The sequence below is a fragment of the Panicum virgatum genome, chromosome 2K (assembly GCF_016808335.1).
Source record: "Panicum virgatum strain AP13 chromosome 2K, P.virgatum_v5, whole genome shotgun sequence".
NCBI lineage: Eukaryota > Viridiplantae > Streptophyta > Magnoliopsida > Poales > Poaceae > Panicum > Panicum virgatum.
The window spans coordinates 43,024,574-43,048,615 of record NC_053137.1 but is presented as its reverse complement, the minus strand read 5'-3'; the positions used below and the strand labels follow the sequence as shown (position 1 = coordinate 43,048,615).

The following is a 24,042-nucleotide window of genomic DNA, read 5'->3' as shown; positions in this document are numbered from 1 at the left end:
GCCGACTATTTGGCTAACCCAGGCCTTAAATGGCAGGTACTAATCAGATGGGAGGGGAAAGAGAGAGGAAGCTGTAGAGTGGATTAAGATGCATTAGCTCGCAAGATACTCAGAAATGCTTACATTTTCTTGATAAATTCTAAACACTAGATAGATGCATATATTTTTGGATGGAGGAAGTACAAAATTCGCATTTTCGTTCCACATCAACTTGTACATAGTGTCCGGGGTTTCCTTGTTTCCTTGTGCAAGCAGAAGGGTATAACCGCGGGCATTGCTACGGGGCCACTGCAGACGCGAGTTGTTAAGTGGTCTAAATATGTGTAAGCGCCCTAACAAAGTCGGAAGTTCAAGTGGTGCCATCATCATCATAAACATCTACAACTTCACCAAAATAGACGGCCAATCTACATTTATTATCTACAGTCATAAATGTACCCAAATCTACCCATGATCTACACCTCTCTATACCCGCAGAAATTTGCACAATCCATTTCAATTCACTCTTAATCAGGAACGGACGAGGATTTTAGTTCTTCCCATGAGAGAGGGTGCCAATCGGCAGAGAGAATGCTGGCTTCTGGAAATCTATAGCTAGCTAACACCTACACGGATGATCGACAAGATTATTTACGACAAGATCGAAGGCAGCGGAACCGAGCGTCGACCGACCGGCGGCGATCGTGCCGATCAGAAGCCGAAGAACCGCGTCTTCTTGTTCTTCTTCTTGCCCCCGCCGGCGCCGGCCCGGGGGCGGCACCCCGCGATGTCGTCGGCGACGGCGAGGTTCTTGTCGATGAGCTGGCGCGCGCGGCGGCTCCTGATCTCCACCCTCATGCTCTCCGTCTTGTCCACCTTGTCGTAGCACACCGCCTTGCCGGCCTTGCCCCCGCCGGCCAGCTTCTCCTTGATGCCGTCCACCAGCCTCGCCAGCTTCCCCATCGCCGCCGCCCGCTCCCTCTCAGATTCCTGCACCAAAGCACAGGGCGCGCGCTTGACACAAGATCCGTGGATGAACGCGGGGAGGCGCCGTCGCCGCCGCCGGGGAACTGTAGGTACCACGCACGTACGGCAGGGCCCGTGACTGGGGAGATGCGCGGTTGGCGAGGGCGCCGGCGGCCCGCCGGTCAAGCAGCGGCCGCGTTTAAATGCACTTGGGTTCGGGAGGGGAAGGACCGAAGGAGTAAGGACGAAGGAGGCGAAGCTTCCCACACGCCGCGCACGCGCAGGCAGCCGCGCCGCTCCTGCGGGTGGCGGTTACTGACGAGGCCTGGCTGACTCGCCGCTGCTACGTGTGCCGGGTCAATTTGCCAGCGGCGCAGGTGAACAGGTCCCTCGCGAGGCCGTTGCTGGCTGACATGTGGCCCCGGATCCCAGGTTCGAGTTCGCACGACGGCGACGATCCAGCCACACTTGGGGAGTGGAGCGGGTGCTTCATTCCAGAGTCTCGATTTTTTGGGCCTTGAGCAATTCGAGGCAGATCGCTCGAACCTAGCTACTAGCTGTTTAATCCGAGGAACAAATTTATTGGCACATTTCATCTATTGAATCGTGAGGGGAAAAAAAAGAGAGCAAGAAATAGGTAGGGTTATTGCACCTGAATCATGGATTCATGGCATGATAATACTCGTCTCGAATGATCAGAAGTCATTTTTTATATATACTCCACCCATTCCAAATTATAAGTCATTATAAGAATTTTGGAGAGTCAAAGTTTTTCAAGTTTGATCAAATTTATATGATAAGATAATAACATTTATGATATCAATTAAGTATCATTAGATTCTTTATTAGCTATATTTTTATAGTGCACTTATGTAATGTCATAAATCTTTATATTTTTTCTCTATAATTTTGGTCAAATTTTGAGATGGTTTGACTCTCCAAGATTCTTGGAATGACTTATAATTTGGAACGAAGGGAGTATCAATGATCAGAAGACTTTATCTGCTTCAAACAACCGCCGGGTCAGGCACATGCCCCCTCCGCTCAAGCTCAATGTTTCATTTGCCGGCACAGCACGGGAGCCTGTTGCGGTACGGTGATGCCCTTCAACCGCCGGCAACCTGCCATCTCCGGCGGGTCCTCTCCATGTTTTGAAATGACCTCTTCACCTGCCGCTGGTCGTTGCATCTTCTGGAGCACTTCCAAAAGTGTTTTCTTTTTTTTTTTAAATAAAAAAAGATATATGAGCTGTAGTGTTTATATTACTTGGCTAGCAGAAATTCCGATGATCTTCGAAGTAAAATTCGTGCAAGGGAAAATGGTAACATGAATGTTTTATTAGCACCTCATCTATGAGAGTTGGCATGAAGTGAAGAAATCCTTTGGCAGGAAATACAGCTCATTTGTTTTTTTCTTTCGAAAAATATAGATACACCCCATACCTCCTTTTTAGAGGTATAAACAACTGGATTCTGAAGGGCCTATGTATAATGATATGCACAGTTTGTTGTATAGCTCTTTTTTCGCGGGGTACATTTGCAGGGAAGAAATATATTTCTAACTATCTAGATTTTTGACTTTTTTGCCTGTGCTGCTTGGGTGAACTCCTTGCACAGGACTCTCCTCATGACCTTGTTCGAGGCGGTTCTAGGGAGTGATGGAACCACGACTACAGAAGAAACCTGCGTACAGAAGGAAGCGAAGAAAGTTCAGGTGATGTCTGTGTGGTCTGCCACATAAAACTTTGATGCAGTCAGCGACAAATCCACATGAACAATGGACGCACCTTGAAGAGGGGGTTCAGCTTCTTCAGGGCCGTGTTGAACGCTAGTTTCAGCTGGTTCAAGTCCTCTACTTGTGTGCTCTGGTCTTTGAAAACGACAGCTATCGTTAGTTGTTCAGGGCCACCACCTATTGGCGGAACCCCAATAGCTGCTGTTTCGAGGATGGCGTCGTTTACTCTGTTGCAGATCCTCTCAATCTCGATGGAACTAACCTGAAAGTGACCATAAAGTTCGATGAGTGGACCATGATATGACACATTTTGATGTGCAGTTGCATATTACCACAATGCATGGTATACCTTAATGCCACCAAGGTTCATCGTGTCATCTGCACGCCCATGGGCCCTATAATATCCATCACAAGTACGCTCAAATTCATCTCCATGTCTGCGGAGGATCTGCATGTAATGCAGAGGTTTAGTCTAAACCTTTAAACATCATAAAAGGAGCCAAGAACACGCATACGTACTCTCCCGTTCCATTCTGGCATTCCATTGAAATAAACTTCCTGATGATCAGCGTTTAGTAGTGTTGTTGATGATCCAAATAAAATTGGGTCAAGCGCAAGTTCACCAATACCGACAGAATCTTGTGGCTGCAAATTTGAAGATTATAACCAACATCAGTTCAGAAAGTTCCTTTTCATTTGTCACAAAAACAAGCATTATTTGCATAATTTGCAATAAGTAGATGGAGTAAGACCTAATGTCATGTCAATGCTGACAGAAAATGTAAATGACAGTGTTGTTTAAATTGGTTTTGTGGCACACCAACTTACCGAGGAACACATTCTTTCTATTTACATTGGACATGTTTAAAAAATGAAATGAGAAGTGAGAGCAAGGAAAGTCCTATTCCATGATATACTTACTAAGGGATTCCCACTGCTGTCAAGAATGAACAAGTTACAACCCATGGCGGGAGTGCTGAATGCAGACAATGCTTGAGGTTGCAGCAAAGATCCAGTAACAAATCCACCACCAATCTCTGTGCCTCCACAATACTCAATTACTGGCTTGTAGCAAGCTCTTCCCATCAGCCATAAATAATCATCCACACTGGATGCCTCCCCAGATGAGCTAAAACACCTGTATAAAACACAACCGCTGAGAAAGAGAAACTGTGTGGCATACAATTTACTTTCTCTAAAATACAAGGTATGCAAGTTAAGGCAGAAAGGGTCTGGACTCTAGAGAGGAGCATTTAAAAAATTACCGGATGGTGGACCAGTCAAATACAGCTGTGCAATCTGTATTTTTCCATGTACGAGCGATGCTGGGTACCAGTCCAAGCATTGTCACCTTAGCATCCTGGAAATTAATGTAAGAATAAGTCGGCATGAGATTGCAGTGAAATGAAGAAAATGTAATGATAAGTAGGAATGACATTTCCATGACTGAATACAGAATAGCAGTAAGCTAAAGTTTTAATTAAAAGCAGACATTACAGAGCAATATACATCGAATCGAAACAGAACAAATAGGACAGTTTCCTGTCTGCATATTCATTTTTCCTAAGGATCTACAAACATTAGTAAAGCATGCTGTTGCTCATTCAGTTTTTGTTTTCAAGTGTTTGGCATTGTTTAGCTTTCAAAAAAAAAAAAGTGTTTGGCATTGCTATTCGGTACAAGTCTTATCCTTCTAGCATGATGTATCTGAACACAATTATGAGGTGGTTCTCAATTTCTGATACTAATTTGGTGAACTGATTGAGGTGTCTTTTATTTGTACCTGTACAAACTTTGCAAAGCCTGAACTATTTGGGGAGCCGTTATACAGAGCCATGGAGGCTCCATTCAGTAAGGAGGCATAGACAAGCCAGGGACCCATCATCCAACCAAGATTAGTTGGCCACGCAACAACATCTCTTTTACGGATATCCATGTGACACCATCCATCAGCAGCTGCCTTTAGGGGGGTTATATGTGTCCACGGAATTGCCTTGGGCTCCCCTGAATATGAAGAAATGTTGGAAATTTGTAGAATATTTTTAAAAGAGCACTATTTAATTAACTCGATATCATAAATAGGATCTGCTGCTGGCCGATTTTGCTGCACAGTGTACACAGCTGTATCGCTGATCATTGCATATGGGCAAATCATGTCAGAACTGATAAAATTATCAAAATATTATCTTGCCTGTGGTCCCTGACGAAAATAGGATATTGGTGAATGCGTAGGCAGGTTGATTAACAGCAGCATAATTTCCCGCCCTGCAAAAAAAACATTTCCTGTCAGTGGATGTCAGGTAGTATCAAGTTATTCCAAGTAAATTAGGTTAATTTCAAGAGATTGACTAAATTATTTCCATACTGCTACTACTTAACCAAAAAAATTGTAAGCTTGTTGAACATTGAGCATTATGAACATGCCACAGCAAATGGTTCTAAAACTACTGTGCAGTTAGAAGAGTGTGTTAGAGATTGTTCTAGAGACGGTTGAGTGTTCAACTAACACAGGAAAGACTGTTGTCCAACTTGGGTTCATCCCCAAATTTCAGCACATGATAGAAAAGAACTCACTTGGTATCATTAACCCTTCCAAGGAAATCCTGCCAGGATAGGTCATTAAGACGCAGTCCCTTTATCGGCAATGATCCCCTTGCAGGGATCACAATTGCCCTAGGAGCCTTAGCCTCCACAACTCTACTGTAGAAACAAAGATATAATGTGAGCAATATGTTCTGATACTGTAAGTAATTGGCGAAGCCTTTATACTTAAAAACACACCTGTACAATGGCAGTTCCTTGTCATCACGAAGGATGTAATCCTAGCAAGGAAAAGACTATCAGCGCCAGCAAATCATTGCTTTGGTTTAAGTACAAAGTCCTTATAAAAAACAGTATGAGACAAGTAAACATCAATGTAGCAGCACAGGGTTACTACCTGAGTGAAAATTGCTTTTGCTTCCGATATCTTCAACCTTGTCAATATTGCCGGTGCAGCAAAGCTGTCTGCAATTGAGACAACCACATAGCCTGCTAAAACAATCGCTAGGTAAATCACAACTGCATTCACGTTCATAGGCATGTCGATAGCAATTGCGGATCCCTTTGGCAGGTCCAGTGTATCAAGTGCATTTGCCACATGGCTGCTCTAGGCAAAGCAAGACGAATTAGTAATGCAACCAGGTTGCAATGAATCACATCACATCTATGATCAAAATAAACTATCAGTACTGTTTAGAGCAGGATATCATTGCCAAACTTTTTTCCTCAGCTCCTCAAGAGTCATGAAGTTGAGAGGTTCTGAATCCTTCCCTTCATCCCTCCACACAATGGCAACATCCTCGGAGCTTCTCCCAGGTTTAGCCCTCAGGCAATTGGCGGCAGCATTCAGCTCAGCGCCCGGTAACCACTCGCCACCGGGATACGCACGGCTCTCTCTCCAGATGCAAAACGGCTCCACATTGAACTCAACACCCATATCCTCAAAGACCATCTTCCAGTACGCCTGTTCACAGAACCCACGGACCGAACTGAAGACAGTAAGCTCACTTTGCAGCAGTACGAAGCAATGAACGGCAAACGAAAGAGGCGCGTTCTGTCAGCCACCTCTGGGTTCTCGTTGGAGAACTTGTAGAGGTCAGGGAAGCTGGTGATGGGGTCCGTGTACGCGCCTCCGAGGAGCTCCCTCCCCCGCGCCTCCATGACGCGGCCGACATTGGTCGAGGCCGCCTCCTCGCTGAATTTTATTTGCCAAAACATCAGCGTGTTAGAAGGGACTTGGAAGAAGCGAAACCATCGAGGCGAGGCGAGCGAGCGAGCTAGGCGTTGTTGGAAACATCGGAGCTTTACGGGTCGGGGGTCCAGGCGGGCCGCGTGGGGGACGGGAGCCCGGCGAAGCAGCCGTAGTAGAGCATCCGGTGGACGGCGAAGGGGACGTCCGGGCGGAGCAGGGACCGGCAGATCTCCCCCCACACGGCGGCGGGGTCCGCGTCGCCGTCGCCGGCGCCGAGCGCGCGCCGGAGGGCCGCGTGGAGCGCGGCGGCGTCCGTCCCGGGCGCGGCGGCGGCCAGGTCGCCGGCGGTGATCGCGGCCAGGGGCTTGTGCGACGCGGCCGCCATGACTTCCCGCGCTGCTACGCCTACGGCTACTGATGTGGAGCTCTTGTCGGGCAAAGCCAACCAATCAAGCGGCAGAAAGGCCGTGTTTAGTTACAAGCGCAAAATTTTTTGCATTGGAATTTTGTTAATTTGAAGTATTTAATAAAGTCTATTTACAAAATTTTTTGTACAGATGGATTGTAAATCGCGAGACGAATCTAATGATGCTAATTAATTCATGATTAATCAATAATTAGTGGATGGTTACTGTAGCACCGCTGTTGCAAATCATGAATTAAATAGGCTTATTAGATTCGTCTCGCGATTTACAGCTCATCCATGCAAAAAATTTTGTAAATAGACTCATTTATTACTCTATGCATGTGTTGAAACATTCGATATGACGTTTTTTTTTTGTGTTTAAGTTTATGAGGTGTGATCTAAACAGCGCCAAAATATAATATCCCGAAGCCCTTGCGTTGCACGAGCAGGGCATGGGCATGGGCATGAGATAATTTCCAGCCGTTGCTCAAAGGGGACTAGTATGCGTAAGAGGGTGTGACGTGTGTATGATCATCTGTCCCCATCCTTTTTCTTCCATATGATTGCCATCTGATTTTCAATTGTTTCTGTTCATTCCCAACTATTTTTAATTGCATGCGCTGCAACTGCGAGGCCGCACAATGTACACGGACCAGGCCCCTCGGCCCTCGCTTGTGGTATCTCGCAATTTGTCTACAGACCACAGTGAATTGAACCTTGCGCTGGCACGCTCGGCGTTAAAAAAAATATGTCTCCTTGTCAGTTGATTGATATTTAAATATTTGTCAATCACTTGTGTTTCCACCGCCCAGTTAAAATCTAACACTCGGGATGCTTGTGACAGCAAAACGGGCCCGCAAGTATTTTGTTGTACCCGTTATCAGTGTAGGCCTTATCTTTTGTACCTGTTTGCTGTAGGTCGTATTTTTTTTTGTACCTGTTGGCTGTGCGCCTTTGTGTTTTGTGCCTTTTGGTTGTGGGCCTTATTTACTATTGGCCCAGCAAATGTGGGATGTGTGACATATTTACAGATGGTCCCATAAAAAATTACAATATATTTTTGTTGTACCTGTGGTAAAAATTGTTAAATTCTTAAGGCCCAAATTAGCTTAGAAAAAACAAGAGGCCCAACTAAACAAATCACATAATTGACACCTGAAAAAACACAAGAAAAAAGATACGGGTGGCGGGAAATATTTTCATGAAAGCCCGCCCAAAAAAAGAGCTTCTGTGTTTGCTCCGCCCATGACTGTCCATATAAGTAGGAGGAAAAAAAACAAGAAAGAGAGAACAGATCTGTTCGTCGCCCCCCCCCCCCTCCACCAAATCTTTCTTCCAAAACTCACATGTGACATGGAGGTCGAGGATCCCTTTCCTAAAAGCAAAAGAAAGCAAAGGATGGAGCGTATCTGGGCACAAGACAACATCACGAACCCTCATGCTGCAGGAATGGAGGTAAAAAAAATCTTGTTCTCCCCTAAGATCCACTTGTTCTTTTGTTGTTTCTGGCTTCCCTCAGGCTACAGGGATGGAGGTAAAAAATCTTGTTCTCCCCTAAAATCCACTTGTTCTTTTGTTGTTTCTGGCTTCCAGATCCATTCCTAGATAGGAAAATCAGCATGAATCAGGTGTCCAGATAAGCAGTGAGATAAGGAAAAGAAAAGCACTTCAAATAAACAATGATGAAGCTCAGCCTATACCAGCAGCAAGGAAAAGACGGAGCAAAGTGATTGACAAGACAAACTGTCAAGCAGGGATGACAATAACAAAGAAGAATGATGTCTGGACAGTTACAAGACTGAATCTTGAACACAACCACAATCTACTTGTTCCAGCACTAGCTAAGTTGTTGAGATCACATAGGTTCTTCACGGAGCAAGAGAAAGCTATGATATGATCTTTTATAGATATTAACGTGCCCAACAGGAAAATACTAGCATTCCTATCATTTTTAAGAGGTGGTATGAAAAACACAAATTTGGTGAAGACAGATATTAGCAACTACAGATTAAGAGTTATGAGGGAGTGCGGAGAAAATGACATATCACAAGTGGTAAAGTTTTTGAAGCAGAAGCAAGCAGAAGATCCTATGTTTTTTTTTTCTCATTTGACGCAGGAGAAGACTCAAAAGTGAGAAATATATTTTGGTCATATGGAACAAGTAGGAAATGCTATGAACATTATGGTGACATCATAAGTTTTGACACAACATATGAGACAAATAGATACAACTTGAAATTTGCACCATTCGTTGGGATAAATGGGCATGGAGATAACCTTCTATTCGCTGGTGCGATTCTGAGTGACGAAACAATTCCAACCTTCATATGGCTATTCAGCACCTTTCTAACCTGCATGGGGGAAAAGCACCAAAATCTATCATTACTAATCAAGATGCAGTGATGAGGACAATGATTGCATTGGAATTTCCAGAAACAATACACAAAAAATGCTTATTCCATATTATGTCTAAGGCAGAAATCCTAATGGGAGCTGTGTTAACAAAAAAATCCAAAGTTTGCAAGGGATTTGTACGACATCATATTTAATAGTTTGACAGAAGAAGAATTTGAAAGGTTGTGGGTATACATGCTGAACGAGCACAAGGTACATCACTTAAAGTATTTGCAAGCGATGTATGAAAACAGAAAAAGATTTGTGCCAGTTTACTTCAAGAACGACTTCTTCCCATTCATATGTTCAACATCTCGCAGCGAAGACATGAATGCTCGATTCAAAGAGAATGTGGGGCCGACTAGTAGCTTGATTTTATTTGTGAAAGAATATGGTAGGATTATAGCAAATATGGATGAAAAGGGAAACCTAAGAGACAAGAATAAGGCGCAAAAAGTAGCATTGTTGAACTCAGCGTATACATTTGAGAAACAGGCAAGAGACTTCTACAATACAGAAATATTCTACAGATTCCAACAGTTAGTGAAAGCTATGGGAAGGTATCTAGCAGATGAGGTGGACAAAGGCAAGGTGTATGTGATATATAAATCCGAGGAACACACAAAGGACAAGATAAGGCCAAGGAAATACCTGGTTCTAGTTGATATGGCACAAGAGAACTATGTATGTATTTGTGCACGATTTCAGAAAGATGGATTACTCTGTGTCCACATACTGAGAACTCTGATCCAGTTGAATAAGTACACACTCCCTGAAAAGTACTTCATAGATCAGTGGCGACGAGTTGAAAAGAAGCAAGTTAGAAATGCAACAACATTTATACCAGCTGAGCTGACAGGAAGCAACTGCACTCTCAGATATAACTTACTTCAAAATGTTTTGTTGATGTTGCCTCAAAAGGATGCCTGAATCTTGAAAGGACAAATTACATGCTAGCTGAACTTCGAAGGATCCAATCTGAATTGAGAAAGATACTAGTCAGAGAAGAAAATGGTAACATCAGAAATGGACTGCAGCATGAAATGACTACAAATCAAAATGCAAGTGAGATGGACGGTTGCACAAACGATGAAGATTTGCAGCAAAGAAATAACAGACATGAATCAACATCAATGATCTATAATGGTGAACAAAGAATTAATGGTACTAGGGATATAACAGATCATGAAGTGCCAATGGCTACAGCGCAGCAAAATGATTTCCCTGGCTTGAGCAAATACACAAATTTATTAAAGAATCAAGATGTTGTACCTAGAAAAGGCAGACCAAAAAATATGAAAAAGGTATAAGGCTGATTCCATATGGAGAGATGGTACGGACTAAGAAACAAATTACATGAAGCACTTATGGATCTCATGATCATAACAAAGCAACATGCAGCAAGCAACTAGGAGTAGAGTCTGTAAAGAAGAAAGCAGCAGCAAAAAAAAAACAGCCAACAAAACACAGTTATTGCAAAATAGCACAGGTGCGAAAAAATTACTAAGTTTTTTATAGTGTAGAAAAATGTGTGTTAAAACAATGATGTGTATAATAATTTTAAAATTATGCTTTGTGTTCTATGTGTAGGTGGCAGGCAGCAAGGAGGATCATGATTACTCATGCTGAAAAAGACTGTATTTGAGTTAAAATATTTATTAAAGACTGCATGATGAATGTAATGTTGAGACAAAAAGCAGCAAAAAGACATTACTTGTAACTGTTTTCTTTTCTGATGATTGTGTGTACCGAAAAAGACAATCAACTATAACACTTGTGCTACATAGGTCAGTTGACATTCTTACGAGGTTGTGAGATATAGTTATATGTAAACTTTATAATTTTGGAAAGTTCTGAAAGGTTGGTTGAAAAGGTGAGCCTATAGCAGAAGTGACAATAAGTGGTGGCTAATATATGTTGAAAGTTGGGTTTTCAGAATAAAAAAGATATTTCAAGCTTAGACACTGCAACCAACACTGCTAGAATAAAAACAGTAATCATTAAACACTATTAAAAGGTTTCAGCAAAATAAATAATGTCACCCAAAAAAAGATGGTGCTAGAGTTGGAATATAAAAAAAACACTAATTGTGGTTTACAATCTGTCTAAACATATATATGCTGAATATGTTAAAATTGTCTAAACATGCAAAAATATATGCTGAACATATAAAATAAAAGAAAATTTGCTGAACAAGGAAAATAAATGTACCTGTAGTATTTGTGTTGGAGAATATATGCAAAATTATCTTGAAACTTTTATACCCCTGATTAAGCTTATCAAAAACACAAGAACAACAAGAAAAAATATACTACAATAAAAAAATTAAATGAATGAAATAAATGAAAGGACATATTATATAGTTCTCATGAGACAAAAAGTTCAGCAACGTGGGGATAGAAAAAAGTTATACATCAAATGTACCATAAAAGTTCTACATTTAAAAGAAAAATATAAAAGGTTGCTAGCCTATTCTACCCCGCCACCACACCACCTCTCCTCACCGCCCACACTCAACACTCAAACAAACACAACACTCGTGTCCTAGAACTGCAAAGAGCTAGCAGGCTGGAATCCAGATCTCCGTTTCAGCTCCAGCTACATGAGTTAAAAAAAACTGATTTCATAAAATAAAACTGACTATTATGATAAAAAATAACATAGAAATTAAAGGAGCTCACCATTGCTTTATGATTGCTGACCATCTCCTTTGCATCATTATTGCATTTGTGGTGGCCGAAAACCATAGAGTTCATGTATTGCACTCTGATATCTGGAATGTGGCTTGAAGTAAACTTTTGTATCATGTTGATGTGTGGGTCCCACAACTCCAAATATTTCATCACAAAAATTCCATCATCATATTTAGAAAAAAAAATTAAGTCGCGCTTTGGGACAGGTGCATTGTGGATGACAAACTCATGAAAATTCCATTCTACACCAATGAATTGATCCCACGATCTCACGAAATTCGGTATCTAGATGATTATTAACAGATAAAAATGTAAGAGAAGAAAATAGATAAAAAGTGTAAAGGTATATGGAAAATGTTAAATATTACTCACAACAATGCTCCTGACATTCTGTTGGTATAATTCATCCTCACCAAAGAATGAGTCAAGGAAAATAAAGTAACCATCTTGTACAGCAACAACAAACACGAACTAGTGATTGTCGTGGAAAATAGGGAACAAAAGCTACATGCATGATTTAAAAAATAAGGATTTAAGAAAATTATAGAAGAAAAAAATCATAGAATAACATAGCAAAGAATGTAGAGTGAAAACATTGCTTACATAGTCTGATGATTCGAATTTGAAACAACCATTTGCAAGGTTAAAACATTTCATGCAAATGTCATATAGAAAAGAATGGTTCCATTCATTTTTCATAAGAAAATCCTGAAAATAAACATGTACACAAGACCAGAGAATGTAAAAAAAAGATTTGAAATTACATAGAACAAGAAAGAAACTGTGAAACAAAATATTTGGGGAAGATGCACTTACACCAACTGTTGAGAAGAAGAAATGACGGCGAGAATCTTTAGGGTGTTTATCCTTGAATAACTTCCGACATAAAGCATTGATGACAAATTTGTCAATTGATACTTTGTTAGACCGTCTCAAGGTCGCTAGTTGTTGGTAAGAAACACGAACATTGTCGTAATTGATTACTTCATTGCTGCAGATAGGAAAAAGTATAGATATTATTATTCTTACAAAATAGTGAGAAAATAGAAAATTAATTGCACAAAAATTAAGGTAAACAAACATATGCATCTTTCTGGGAGAGAAATAATGTAGTAACCTTGCATAGTCATGGTGAGAGGCGTAGAACAGGATGCAGTCATAGGCTAGTAAATCTTCAGGTGTAACAATGAATTTTACATTGCAATGATTGATTTGAAAGTTCCTGTAGTAAGAGTTGGGCTGGATTATACGTCGGGGGCGCCTTGGTTCCTTCCCTGTTGATGAACTACCAAGCTTAAATCCAATCCTTTGACACTTCGTGAAACACGAAATTCCTGTCTCATTATAGATACTATCAACATCCTTAGCCATTTTGCTACAAGAAACATTGAAATTCTTCACTCCAGTAATCTCAACTTCAGGAGTTATGGGTGACTCTTGGGAGCTCTGCACACATGTTAATATCAGAAAAAATATAAAAATAAATATAACATAGTGAGGTAGCAACTAGTAGATTCGAAAATAATAAAAAGATTCATATAATGGAGTTTCAGACACACACTTTACTTTTGGACATATAAAACAAATTCTTTTTGGCAGCAGAAATGAAAGGTAAAAACAAACAGCAGGAGAAATGATAGGTAAAAACAACAAAAAGAAGCTTAAATAGAATATAATCGGAATAAAATCAAACAGCAAAAATAAAAAAAGATACATACTAGCACTAATAACCGACCGTTTATATCAGTAGCTGCCAGTGGAGCTGCTGCGTTCAGTCCTGCTTCAGGTGTTTTGTCAAAAACAGGGTTGTCCTGTTGATTATCAATATTAATGCTTGCGTCAGGCGATTCATCACCGGGGCTTGAGTCAAACATGTGCTTCGACTGGCTTGTGCTATGGTTGGGAGCTTGAGGTGAAGAAATTGTTCTCTGTTGCTGCGTATCATAAGTTAACAAAAATTAGAAAAATTGCATAATCCTGAATTGAGACCAACATAAAAAGAAATGAAGAAAAGTGAACCTCATCCGGATGTGGCAAACAAGTGGGATCATCATAAAATGTTTGTCCATCACAAGATATGCCAGCAGCTCTGCATTTGTGTGGGTTGGTAATGAAATTGTTATTGTCATCGAATTCTTCAAGCAGATGAAATGATGGAGGAGAGGCGTCCATCATACTGATAGGTTTAGAACGTTTAGATCTCAGATTAACCTACATCCAGAAAAATGAGGCACATGTCGCAAAATAGAAATAAACTATACATGAAAACCACTATAATCAAATTAGATTGAACAAAAAATACATACAGATGGGGATCAAGGTTCCTCGATTTGTGACTGGATATATCTGAACCAGCATATGATTGAAGCTAGCGCTCTTCTCCGAACATTGTTGAGCAGCAATGTTACCATCTCTCGCTGCCTTGTCATGAAAACTCCCAGAAGAACCAGGGGCCTGAACAGTGAAAAAAAATGAAAAATAGAAAAAATAAATTAACAAATATTTAATAGTGGCTTTAGAAAAGAAGCATATAATCAATGTTCTTAAGGCATTGAGGCGAGCTGTGGCGCTCTACCCCCGCCACAACGCCTAGGCGACGCCTCACCTCGCCTAGGGGACGCCATAGTCAGGGAAAACAAATGAGAAAAGAAAAAGAAAAGGGAGAAAAGGGCAAGGAGAAGGTAAGGCCCAGCCCACTAACAAGCCCATGACCACCTTATCTATGTTTACCCCATCCTCCCCGTAACCCTACGTCCAAAACTACCGCCGCTTCTCCCTCGCAGCAGCGCCACTCCTCTCTTCCTCCCTCGCAGCAATGCCGCTGCTTCTCCCTTCCGCCCCGCATGCCTCTCCTCCCTTCCGCCGGCGCTCCCCTGCACATCGACTGCAGCCGTAGCAGACCCGTGCAGCAATGAACCCCCGCGTCCCCTCCAGCTGCTCAAATGGAGAACCGCAGCCGCTCCCCCTTCAAGTCCTCGCACCTCCCCAGTTTCTTGGGGGCCAGATCTCGCCGGCGCTGGTGCCGTCGAGGATGAGGAAGGCGGAGGTCGTCGCCTGCTAGTTCTGGTAACCTTCTTGCTCCTCCTTTCATCTCCCAGTCGCTCCTTCCCCTTGCTCTTCCTCTCTTCTAGTTGGGCGTCGGCGACGCCTTGGCCTCCCTGAGCGCCTTGAAGCCTTGGCGTCGCCTAGGCGACGCCTTAAGAACATTGCATATAATGCATACATTTGATAGTGCCTCCAAAAGTTGTTGCTGAACCTTTTGCAAGGCATCATCTGGACTGCTGTCAAAAACATTTGCCCCAAGTTGCAGCTTGTCATCATGAACACCCTGGCCATCTATATTGCTGTCAGCTAGAGTCTTCTTTCCATGTTTGGACAGTCGATCCTTCAGAGATTTGTTTACAACCCGATGGTCAAAAAGAAAAGAAAAGACACAATATATTAAGGCAGAAATATGTGTGTGTTCTGTATAGTATGTGTGTGCAATTTGAACAAATGGAAAATATTTGATACCTGTAAAGACTCATGTCTCTGTTTGTCGTGTTCAGAAGCCCCATCCCGCCGCAAAAAAGGCAATGACTTGGAGCACGCCTGTTGTGAAGAACTCCCCGCAAAAAATATCATCATCATTTTTGCCAGCTTCTGGGTGAAAAACGTGAAGCCAAACGCTTTGTATTCTTTTTCCTCAATATTGACTAGACATGGCATGACATAAAAAATGTTTAAGCAGGAAAAAAGATATCTGTAACAATTTTGAGGTAAAAAAAAGGAAAGAAACAATACCTTTGGATTTTTGACAAAATCATGCTGACCTAGCGCGTGAGCTGCTGATTCTGGTGAAAATGATGCACGGCGGGACCGCGTGCGTTCAGCGATAGTAGAACAGCCACCTTCATTGTTGGCACTTGCGGAGGATGTGGATAACCTCCTTTTTGCTTGAGAACCAGCACCTATCCCCCCCCCACACCCACCCACACACAAAAAAATGACAAAATTGTAAAGGAGCAAAATAGTAAACATAAAAAAATAAACATGAAGCTGCTCTACTGTTGAAAAAAAATTGATACAACTATCTCCCCCCATGGCCCAGAAGCTTTGGGGCCATTTTAAAAAGAAATAAGAAGAAAGAAATTTAACTAAAATATTAAAGACTTATATGTAAACACAAAAAATACACAATATAGATGAAAAAAAGGATTAACACAAAGAAAAAATAGAATGTTGAGAAAAGTTGATACATTACTTTGGGACGAGTCGAATTGATCTGATACTTTGACGGTCTCTGTGATGCTCTGTGGGGCAGAGCTACAATCACCGCTGCTGCGTGGAATAATCATAGTATTGCCACTACCATCATCATGTGCCTCTAAAGTCTCCCTATTACCATCAGCATCATCATGAGCATTATCAGCAGGCAGCTCTTCTCCTGTAGGGACACTGCCATCATTTTCACAGCCAGTATCCTCCTGAATGTTTGGGATGTGATCATTATTTCCATCTGCATTACGACTCTTATCATCCACAATCACTACCACTAGATCTCTTATCATGCTGAGCTCGCTGATAAAAATAACCAATGACATCCACAATAATATTTTGAGCAGATTTTGAAGCAGACTCATTGTGCCCAGCTGAATGCTTCATATACAGTTCAGTGATATCATTGATCGTCTGTGGAAAAAACAAAAAAAAAGCTTACTGTGTGAACATAAGTGAGCCGGAACATTGAAAAGAAAATGTCGGCATCAAATGAAAAAAAGGGGGATACCTTAGATGACATAGTCCCATCAACAGTTTCTGACAGTGTCTTCTTAAAAGTGGCACCATCTATAACACAAGTTGGGGATGGTGTTCTTGACTCAGATTTTTTGTAATAGCAAGTTGATTTCAGAGGTAAAACCTGCACATAATAAATATTAAACTAAGACACAAAAGACCAAAAATGAGTAACCACCACCTCTGTGTTGATATGTAAAAAGTGAACAGAAATGAACACTAAATAAAAGGAGAAAGCAACAAATTTACCACAAAAAAGGATGTAGAAAAACCTTACTTGACATTTTCCATACGTGCAACCTTGTACGCAATCAGCCTTAGACCTCTCCTTGATCATGTCCCCTTTCCAAACAGAAATGCGTGGTAGCCTAGGGGGTAATTGTTGCAAGCCAGTATTCAAGAAATCAAGATACACAACCTGTAAATAAAAAACAAAAAAATTACATATAAAAAATAGTTGGAACACGTTCATTAAATGAAAATATCATACAAACACAAATTTGGATATAAATAGCTAATAGTGCAAAAAGAATACATGAATACAGTGAGCTTACAGAAGTGATATACAAACATCCTTCCATAGTGATGCTGGTTGGTTCTTTTTCTTAATGTCCCCGTGGTACTTCTTGATTTGCTTGAACATCCAGTAATGCACAAATTTGCCCCAGTCCCACCCTTTGGCTTTCTTAATATCAACAAGGGGTTTGAGGTACTCTGTGCTAGGGTAAACACAGGAGTTTGGGCATAGGAAAGTAGCTAGAGCAACAGTGAGAAAATTACGAACAAGGTCATCATCGGAAATGTTATCTTTCTGCAGATTGCCACTGCAAACCTTCACAGATGGCAAGCTAGACATGTTCATACACCTTAGGAATGCAAACTTTCCACACTCTTGGCTTGATTTTGAGATTGTTTTCCCACCAATCGGGATGCCTAGGACATCATGGACAGTTTGTGGGGTGATAAGAATGGATTTGTTCTTCAACACAATGTCCCAACTACTGACACGAATACGGTCTACTACCCAGCGAGCAAATGGAAGGGGTATTGCACACTTATCAAAAAGCAGAAGTGATCCGAACCCATAGGATTCAATAACACTACACTTTTGTGGGGTTAATGAATCAAGAACCTCGGAGAAATAGGGAATACTAAGCTTTGTGGTAGCCTTCAAAGCAGCACCCTGACTGTTATGATGTCTTGTTTTTTAACACCAGGTGGAAAACTGGAGCTCGTACCAACACAACCAGATGCTTCAGTCTTAAGGATGGAGTCGTAGATGTTAGAAGGCAAGGCGACCGGATTATCCTGGTCCGGATAGTAGTTGGAGATTCGGCTGTGAATGTGATCAGTGCCTATGCCCCTCAGGTAGGCCTTAGTGAGAGCACCAAGAAGCAGTTCTAGGAAGATATGGATAGTATGGTCAGTACCGTGCCTGTCAGTGAGAAACTTCTCATAGGAGGAGATCTCAACAGTCATATGGGTGCGACTAATGTAGGGTTCGAGCTGGTGCACAGGGGTTTTGGTTATGGTAGCAGGAGTCAAGAGGGGGAGGATGTTTTGAACTTCGCGTTGGCCTACGACTTGTTGATAGCGAATACCCTTTTTAGGAAGAGAGAATCCCATCTTGTGACCTTTCGTAGTGGACAACACTCGAGCCAGATCGACTTTATCCTTGTGAGGAGGGAGGATAGACGGGATTGCTTAGATAGTAGGGTGATACCTGGGGAGTGTGTTGTCCCTCAACACAAGCTTGTGGTGGCGGACTTTCATTTTCGGGTACGTGTCCACTGGGACAAACGTGCCAAGATTATGAGAACGAAATGGTGGAAGCTTAGAGGGGAAGCGGCGCAAGCGTTTAAGGAGAGGATGCTAGGTGAGGAGCCTTGGGAAGAAGGATAAGATGCTAACGACATGTGGCAAAAGATGGCAACATGTGTCCGGAAGGTGGCCTCAGAGGTGCTTGGTGTGAGTAGGGGAGGCAAACAAGAAGGGAAAGACACCTGGTGGTGGAACGACGAGGTGCAAAGGGTTATTAAGGAGAAGAAGGAATATTTCAAGCGCCTCCACCTTGACAAGAGTGCAGCCAACATCGAGAGCTATAAATTAGCGAAAAGGACTGCAAAGCGAGCTGTGAGTGTAGCAAAGGGTAAGACGTACGATGACCTGTACCAGCGACTAGGCACGAAGGAAGGGGAGAAGGACATTTATAGGATGGCTAGGATCCGCGAGAGGAAGACACAGGACATCAACCAAATCAAATGCATCAAGGATGGGATGGATCGACTTCTAGTGAAGGATGACGAGATCAAGGGCAGATGGCGAGAGTACTTCGACAAGCTGTTTAATGGGGAGAATGAGGGCATTACCTTTGAGCTAGATGACTCTTTTGACAATACCAACAGACGTTTTGTGAGGAGATTTCAGGAGGCAGAGATTGGGGAGGCTGTGAAGAGGATGAAGGGCGGTAAAGCGATGGGCCCTGATGGTATCCCCATTGAGGTGTGGAGATGCCTAGGTGACAGAGTGATAGTATGGTTAACTAAGCTTTTTAACCTTATTTTTCGGTCAAACAAGATGCCTGAAGAATGAAGAAGAAGTATATTAGTACCGATCTTCAAAAACAAAGGAGATCTTCAGAGTTATACTAACTACCGTGGGATTAAGCTGATGAGCCATACGATGAAGCTCTGGGAGAGGGTTATCGAGCACCGCCTAAGAAGAGTGACAAGTGTGACCCAAAACCAGTTTGGGTTCATGCCTGAAAGGTCGACCATGGAGGCGATTTTCCTAATACGACAATTGATGGAGAGATATAGGGAGCAGAAGAAGGACTTGCACATGGTTTTTATTGACCTTGAGAAGGCGTATGACAAAGTACCTAGAAATGTCATGTGGTGGGCCTTGGAGAAGCACAAAGTCCCAACTAAGTACATTACCCTCATTAAGGATATGTACAAGGATGCGATGACGTTTGTCCGGACATGTGGTAGCGACACCACTGACTTTCCTATTAACATAGGCCTACATCAGGGGTCGGTATTGAGCCCTTATTTATTTGCTTTGGTGATGGATGAGGTCACAAGGGACATACAATGTGATATCCCTTGGTGTATGCTCTTTGCTGATGATTTGGTGCTAGTGGATGAGAGTAGAGAAGGGGTAAATAGGAAGTTAGAGCTGTGGAGACGCACGTTAGATTCAAAAGGGTTCAGACTTAGTAGGACCAAGACCGAGTACATGAGGTGCGATTTTAGCGCATCTAGGCATGAGGGTGGTGACGTTAGTCTCGATGGGCAAGTGGTGGCCCATAAGGACACTTTTCGGTATTTAGGTTCGATGCTACAAAAGGATGGCGACATTGATGAAGATGTTAGGCATAGAATCTCAGCTGGCTAGTTGAAATGGCATCAAGCTTCTGGTGTCCTCTGTGACAAGAGGGTGCCACAAAAGTTAAAAGGTAAGTTCTATAGGACAGCGATTCGCCCGGCGATGTTATACGGTGCTGAATGTTGGCATACAAAAAGGCGACATATCCAGCAACTGAGTGTAGTAGAGATGCGGATGTTACAGTGGTTTTGCGGGCACACAAGGAGGGATAGAGTCCGGAACGAAGGTATTCGGGAAAGGGTAGGGGTGGCACCAATTGAGGAGAAGCTTACTCAACATCGGTTGAGATGGTTTGGACATGTCCAACAGTGGCCTCCGGAGGCACCGGTGCGTAATGGGGTGCTAAAGCGTGTTGATAAGGTAAAGAGGGGTAGAGGTAGACCTAAACTAACTTGGAAGGAGTCGGTTAAGAGAGACCTTAAAGATTGGGATATCTCTGAGAAGTTAGCTTTGGATAGGAGTGCTTGGAGACTAGCTATCAACGTGCCTGAACTATGACATTTGTGTCTTTTGGGTTTCATCTCTAGCCTACCCCAACTCGCTTGGGACAAAAGGCTATGTTGTTGTTGTTGTTGTTGTTGTTGTGCAAACCTAATTTAAAAAAATAGAGAAACAGACTTACTCACAAGAATAAAAGAAAACTTAAAAACAAAGGTTTAATGAAGAGAACATAGTCATGAAAACCCCAAGGAAAAGAAAACTTACTGATTTCTTTAGCATATCAATAAGTGCAACATCATCAAGTGAACCCAGGTGCCCCTGGCCAAATCTTTCATTGGGTGGTTTCTCATTTTGAGGGGGCTCATAAGCTTCATCTTCGGTTTCGCTCTCAGATTCAACCAATTCTTCAGGCTTGTCTTGGACATCACAGCTACCTCCACGTCCTGATTGACTCATCTAACAAAAAGAAGGAAATAAAAAGATATAAATTCTTCAATAATATTAATATATTCAATGCGACTAGTTATTTTTCTAAAATAAGTAAAAATATTACAAAAGCATATTACTGCAATTTGCAAAAATGCGACTAGTTATTTTTCTAATATTAATTTACAGTCTTTCTGAAACTGAGTATACTAGTATTAGTATATATGCAGCATAGATTAAGTTCATGAATCCCTATATTCTAGGCTTGTAGATGTCACTTGTTACTTGCTCATGCGGTCATTCAACCCTGAAATTATATTCTTGGCTTGTATACTAGTAGGATGTCGACACCAGAGGAGGCTGCAGCTGCAACTGAAACTGAGGGAGCCAATGTCTTGCGAAGGAATTCAGATGATGTGGGATGGGAATATGGGGTTCTTGTTGATGCTAACAACAAGGACAAGGTGAAGTGCAAATTTTGTGACAGGGTCTTTCAAGGAGGGATTTATCGGTTGAAGCAACATGTGGCCCATGAAGGAAAGAATGTGAGGAAATACAGGGACAACATAGATGAGGCTAAAGCCAATTGCAAAAAATCACTAGATGAAGCAAAAAGGAAGAGGGAGGAGAAAACTATCCGTGAGCTAGAACTTAGAGAGGAGGTGAATATTTCTCGGGTTGGAGGTAGAGAGGAAGAGGAAGTGACTTGTGTTGGAAGTTCAGAGCCTCACAAATTAGGACCCATGGACAAATGGGTACGTGCCATTGACCCTAAAGCAACAAAAAGTGAATCTTTGAAGCAACAGAAGCTGAACAAGGAACTTTTGAAAGAAAGAACACATGAGGTGCATAAATATATTGCAAGATGGGTCTATACACATGGTAATTTTCAAGTTTACTATTCTATAATTACATTTCAGAATTCATTAGATGCTATTATGCCTGTATTGAACACTGATGCCTCTTTTTTTTTGTAACATTGGCAGCAATACCATTCAATGCATGTGACAATGATGAGTTCAAGCAAATGTGTGAAGCAATTGGACAGTTTGGAGCTGGATTTGAACCTCCATCTCAGTATGATCTGCGAGAGAAATTGCTGGAAGAAGAATATGCAAGAACCAAGAGTTTGCTGCAAGAACGTGAAGCTGAGAAGGTGAAGAGTGGGTGCTCTATTATGACTGATGCTTGGTCAGATAGGAAGAGGAGAAGCATAATGAACCTGTGCACTAATTGTGCTGATGGAACCAGTTTTATCAGCTCAAAAGAGATGTCAGATGTGTCACACACAAGTGAAGTCATCTTTGAACTAGTGGACAAAGCAATTGAAGATATTGGTCCGGATAATGTGGTGCAAGTAGTGACAGATAATGCTTCTAACAACATGGGAGCAAAGAAGCTATTGCTTGAGAAGAGACCACAGATCTTTTGGACCTCTTGTGCAACTCACACAATCAACTTGATGCTCCAAGGAATTAGCAACATGGCTCGGTTCAAGAAGGTGATTGACCGAGCAAAGGCATTCACCATATTTGTCTATGGACACACAAGAACATTGGAGTGCTTGAGACACTTCACAGAGGGGAAAGAGATAATTAGGCCAGGAGTGACTAGGTTTGCTTCAGCCTTCCTCACTTTGAACAGCATGCAAGAGAAGAAGGACCAGCTAAGAAAGATGGTGGTTCATAGTAGGTGGGACACATTGATGGAAGTGAAATCAAAGAAAGGAAAAGATGCCACTGCTATTATATTGAATCCAACCTTTTGGAAGGATGTCAAGCTAACAATTAGTGTTTTTGAGCCATTGGTCAAAATTCTCCGTTTGGTTGATGGGGATGTGAAGCCATCCATGGGTTTCTTATTTGGAGAACTACTAAAGCCAAAGAGAGAGATCAAAGAGGCCTTTGGAAATGTTGAATCCCATTACAAGGATGTCATTGCTATTATTGAGAAGAAGATGAAAGGAAGACTTGATTCTCCATTGCATTTGACTCCTTATTTGCTCAATACATACTATAGTTATGGTGACCCATCAATCTTTGATGATGCCACAATAATAGAAGGATTTATCAATTGTGTGGAGACTTTTTATCATCATGATGAGGATAAGCAAGATCGGGCTGTCAACATTGAACTAAGGAAGCTTCAGAATAGAGAAGGATCATTTAGTAAGAAGCTTGCAAGGACTTGTCAAAACTTTGATTACAACCCAGGTAAAGCTTGCAAGGACTTGTCATCTAACAAGATTGCTTTAACTGCTAACTAAAAGAGTTGTTTTCATTTATTTCAGCATCTTGGTGGCGGTTGTATGGAACTGAAACACCAGCTTTACAGAAGATGGCTACAAGGTTTTTATCTTTGACATCAAGCTCTTCTGGTTGTGAAAGAAATTGGAGCGGGTTTGAAATGGTTAGTACCTATGAACCTATCTAGTGTCAACATTTCAGCAACATTACAATTAATATGCAGAACTGAAAATGCTCTCATTTTGAATTTATAGATACACACTAAGAAGAGAAATAGGCTTACTACAACTCGCCTCAACAAATTGGCATTTATTCAATTCAACACCAAGCTGATTAATAAGAAAGAAAAGATTAAGGCAAAGAGGATCAGTGATGTTCTCTTGTCTAGTGAAACAACAGAAGCTCAAGGTTTTCTGTATGAGGATGGAGATGAGTGTGCACTTGTTATCTATAGAGATGAAGAAGATGAGGAGATGGAAGGTACAGGGGTACCTTGGTCTGTTATTGGAGAGGCAGTGGGAGCAGAGGAACAACTTGAGCTGCGCAGAAGTGCAAGAGTGAGAGAGTTGTATGAAGGAGAAGAATTTGACTCCGAAGAAGAAGAGTTTCAAGAAGAAGAGTTTCAAGATGATGAGGATGATGATGTGGAACCCTATTGAAGAAGATATGGCACTGGGGCTTTATCATTTCATGTTTTATGTTTTCTGATTTCTGATGCATTCATGTGAACTATGTGTCTTAAACTTATGACCTGTTGTGTGACTGTTTTTTTAATGCACTGATGTCCAACTTGTGTGGTAAAATTTGTACTGCTGTCCATCTTGTTTATTCCTTGCTGCTGATATGGTCTCATGGATG

The 24,042-nt window shown here is 41.8% G+C and overlaps 5 protein-coding genes and 1 long non-coding RNA gene across 12 annotated transcripts; 2 read left to right on the top strand and 4 right to left on the bottom strand.

The window, feature by feature from the left end:
• Positions 1-367: 367 nt before the first annotated feature.
• On the bottom strand, positions 368-1,130 carry LOC120696048. Its single transcript, XM_039979209.1, has one exon. It carries the CDS (start codon positions 940-942, stop codon positions 691-693), a length of 252 nt encoding a protein of 83 aa, XP_039835143.1. The 5' UTR covers positions 943-1,130; the 3' UTR covers positions 368-690.
• A 1,128-nt stretch (positions 1,131-2,258) lies between these two features.
• Positions 2,259-6,832, bottom strand: LOC120678547 (probable acyl-activating enzyme 17, peroxisomal). Its single transcript, XM_039959794.1, has 14 exons — positions 6,529-6,832; positions 6,286-6,415; positions 5,934-6,184; positions 5,618-5,822; positions 5,461-5,501; positions 5,254-5,379; positions 4,871-4,944; positions 4,463-4,683; positions 3,945-4,039; positions 3,601-3,817; positions 3,199-3,324; positions 3,029-3,127; positions 2,732-2,941; positions 2,259-2,627 (listed from the first exon to the last, which is right to left on the bottom strand). The coding sequence occupies exons 1-14, from the start codon at positions 6,795-6,797 to the stop codon at positions 2,511-2,513; spliced, it is 2,181 nt and encodes a 726-aa protein (XP_039815728.1). The 5' UTR covers positions 6,798-6,832; the 3' UTR covers positions 2,259-2,510.
• A 3,251-nt stretch (positions 6,833-10,083) lies between these two features.
• Positions 10,084-15,535, bottom strand: LOC120678514. 7 transcript variants are annotated; one of them, XR_005676618.1, is made up of 10 exons: positions 15,419-15,535; positions 14,213-14,359; positions 13,925-14,123; positions 13,624-13,839; positions 13,023-13,351; positions 12,722-12,896; positions 12,509-12,613; positions 12,278-12,351; positions 11,894-12,190; positions 10,084-11,810 (listed from the first exon to the last, which is right to left on the bottom strand). XR_005676618.1 is itself a non-coding variant. In XM_039959756.1 (10 exons), the coding sequence occupies exons 4-10, from the start codon at positions 14,078-14,080 to the stop codon at positions 12,175-12,177; spliced, it is 1,071 nt and encodes a 356-aa protein (XP_039815690.1). In that variant the 5' UTR covers positions 14,081-14,123; positions 14,213-14,359; positions 15,162-15,290; positions 15,419-15,535; the 3' UTR covers positions 10,084-12,174. The 7 variants fall into 7 exon arrangements, 4 of the variants coding, with proteins under 4 accessions (XP_039815690.1, XP_039815683.1, XP_039815710.1 ...); XM_039959756.1 differs by adding an exon at positions 15,162-15,290 and having other exon boundaries at positions 10,084-12,190; XR_005676620.1 differs by having other exon boundaries at positions 10,084-12,190; positions 12,278-12,409.
• A 190-nt stretch (positions 15,536-15,725) lies between these two features.
• LOC120695329 lies at positions 15,726-20,968 on the bottom strand. Its single transcript, XM_039978608.1, has 5 exons — positions 20,777-20,968; positions 16,959-17,099; positions 16,674-16,826; positions 16,149-16,576; positions 15,726-15,855 (listed from the first exon to the last, which is right to left on the bottom strand). The coding sequence occupies exons 1-4, from the start codon at positions 20,966-20,968 to the stop codon at positions 16,421-16,423; spliced, it is 642 nt and encodes a 213-aa protein (XP_039834542.1). The 3' UTR covers positions 15,726-15,855; positions 16,149-16,420.
• A 311-nt stretch (positions 20,969-21,279) lies between these two features.
• On the top strand, positions 21,280-22,966 carry LOC120695328. Its single transcript, XM_039978607.1, has 3 exons — positions 21,280-21,820; positions 21,925-22,871; positions 22,958-22,966. Exons 1-3 carry the CDS (start codon positions 21,280-21,282, stop codon positions 22,964-22,966), a joined length of 1,497 nt encoding a protein of 498 aa, XP_039834541.1.
• Positions 22,967-23,069: 103 nt separating this feature from the next.
• Positions 23,070-23,529, top strand: LOC120678508. The gene is made up of 3 exons (XR_005676614.1): positions 23,070-23,151; positions 23,229-23,347; positions 23,439-23,529. It is a non-coding gene; the product is annotated as an uncharacterized LOC120678508 (long non-coding RNA).
• Positions 23,530-24,042: the final 513 nt, after the last annotated feature.

Coding starts and splice junctions, on each gene's coding strand:
- LOC120678547 (XM_039959794.1), bottom strand. CDS start 6,797: ATGGCGGCCGCGTCGCACAAGCCCCTGGCCGCGATCACCGCCGGCGAC. Junction 4,684..4,870: donor ATTTTCGTCAGGGACCACAG/GCAAGATAATAT, acceptor CTTCATATTCAG/GGGAGCCCAAGGCAATTCCG. Junction 4,040..4,462: donor GCTTTGCAAAGTTTGTACAG/GTACAAATAAAA, acceptor ATTAATTTCCAG/GATGCTAAGGTGACAATGCT.
- LOC120695329 (XM_039978608.1), bottom strand. CDS start 20,968: ATGAGTCAATCAGGACGTGGAGGTAGCTGTGATGTCCAAGACAAGCCT. Junction 16,827..16,958: donor GCACGTATGGAAAATGTCAA/GTAAGGTTTTTC, acceptor TTTGTGTCTTAG/TTTAATATTTATTATGTGCA. Junction 16,577..16,673: donor ATGGGACTATGTCATCTAAG/GTATCCCCCTTT, acceptor TTTTTTCCACAG/ACGATCAATGATATCACTGA.
- LOC120696048 (XM_039979209.1), bottom strand. CDS start 942: ATGGGGAAGCTGGCGAGGCTGGTGGACGGCATCAAGGAGAAGCTGGCC.
- LOC120695328 (XM_039978607.1), top strand. CDS start 21,280: ATGTCGACACCAGAGGAGGCTGCAGCTGCAACTGAAACTGAGGGAGCC. Junction 21,821..21,924: donor AAGATGGGTCTATACACATG/GTAATTTTCAAG, acceptor TAACATTGGCAG/CAATACCATTCAATGCATGT.
- LOC120678514 (XM_039959756.1), bottom strand. CDS start 14,080: ATGATGGACGCCTCTCCTCCATCATTTCATCTGCTTGAAGAATTCGAT. Junction 13,840..13,924: donor GTTTGCCACATCCGGATGAG/GTTCACTTTTCT, acceptor TATGATACGCAG/CAACAGAGAACAATTTCTTC. Junction 12,897..13,022: donor TCTCACCATGACTATGCAAG/GTTACTACATTA, acceptor TCCTATCTGCAG/CAATGAAGTAATCAATTACG.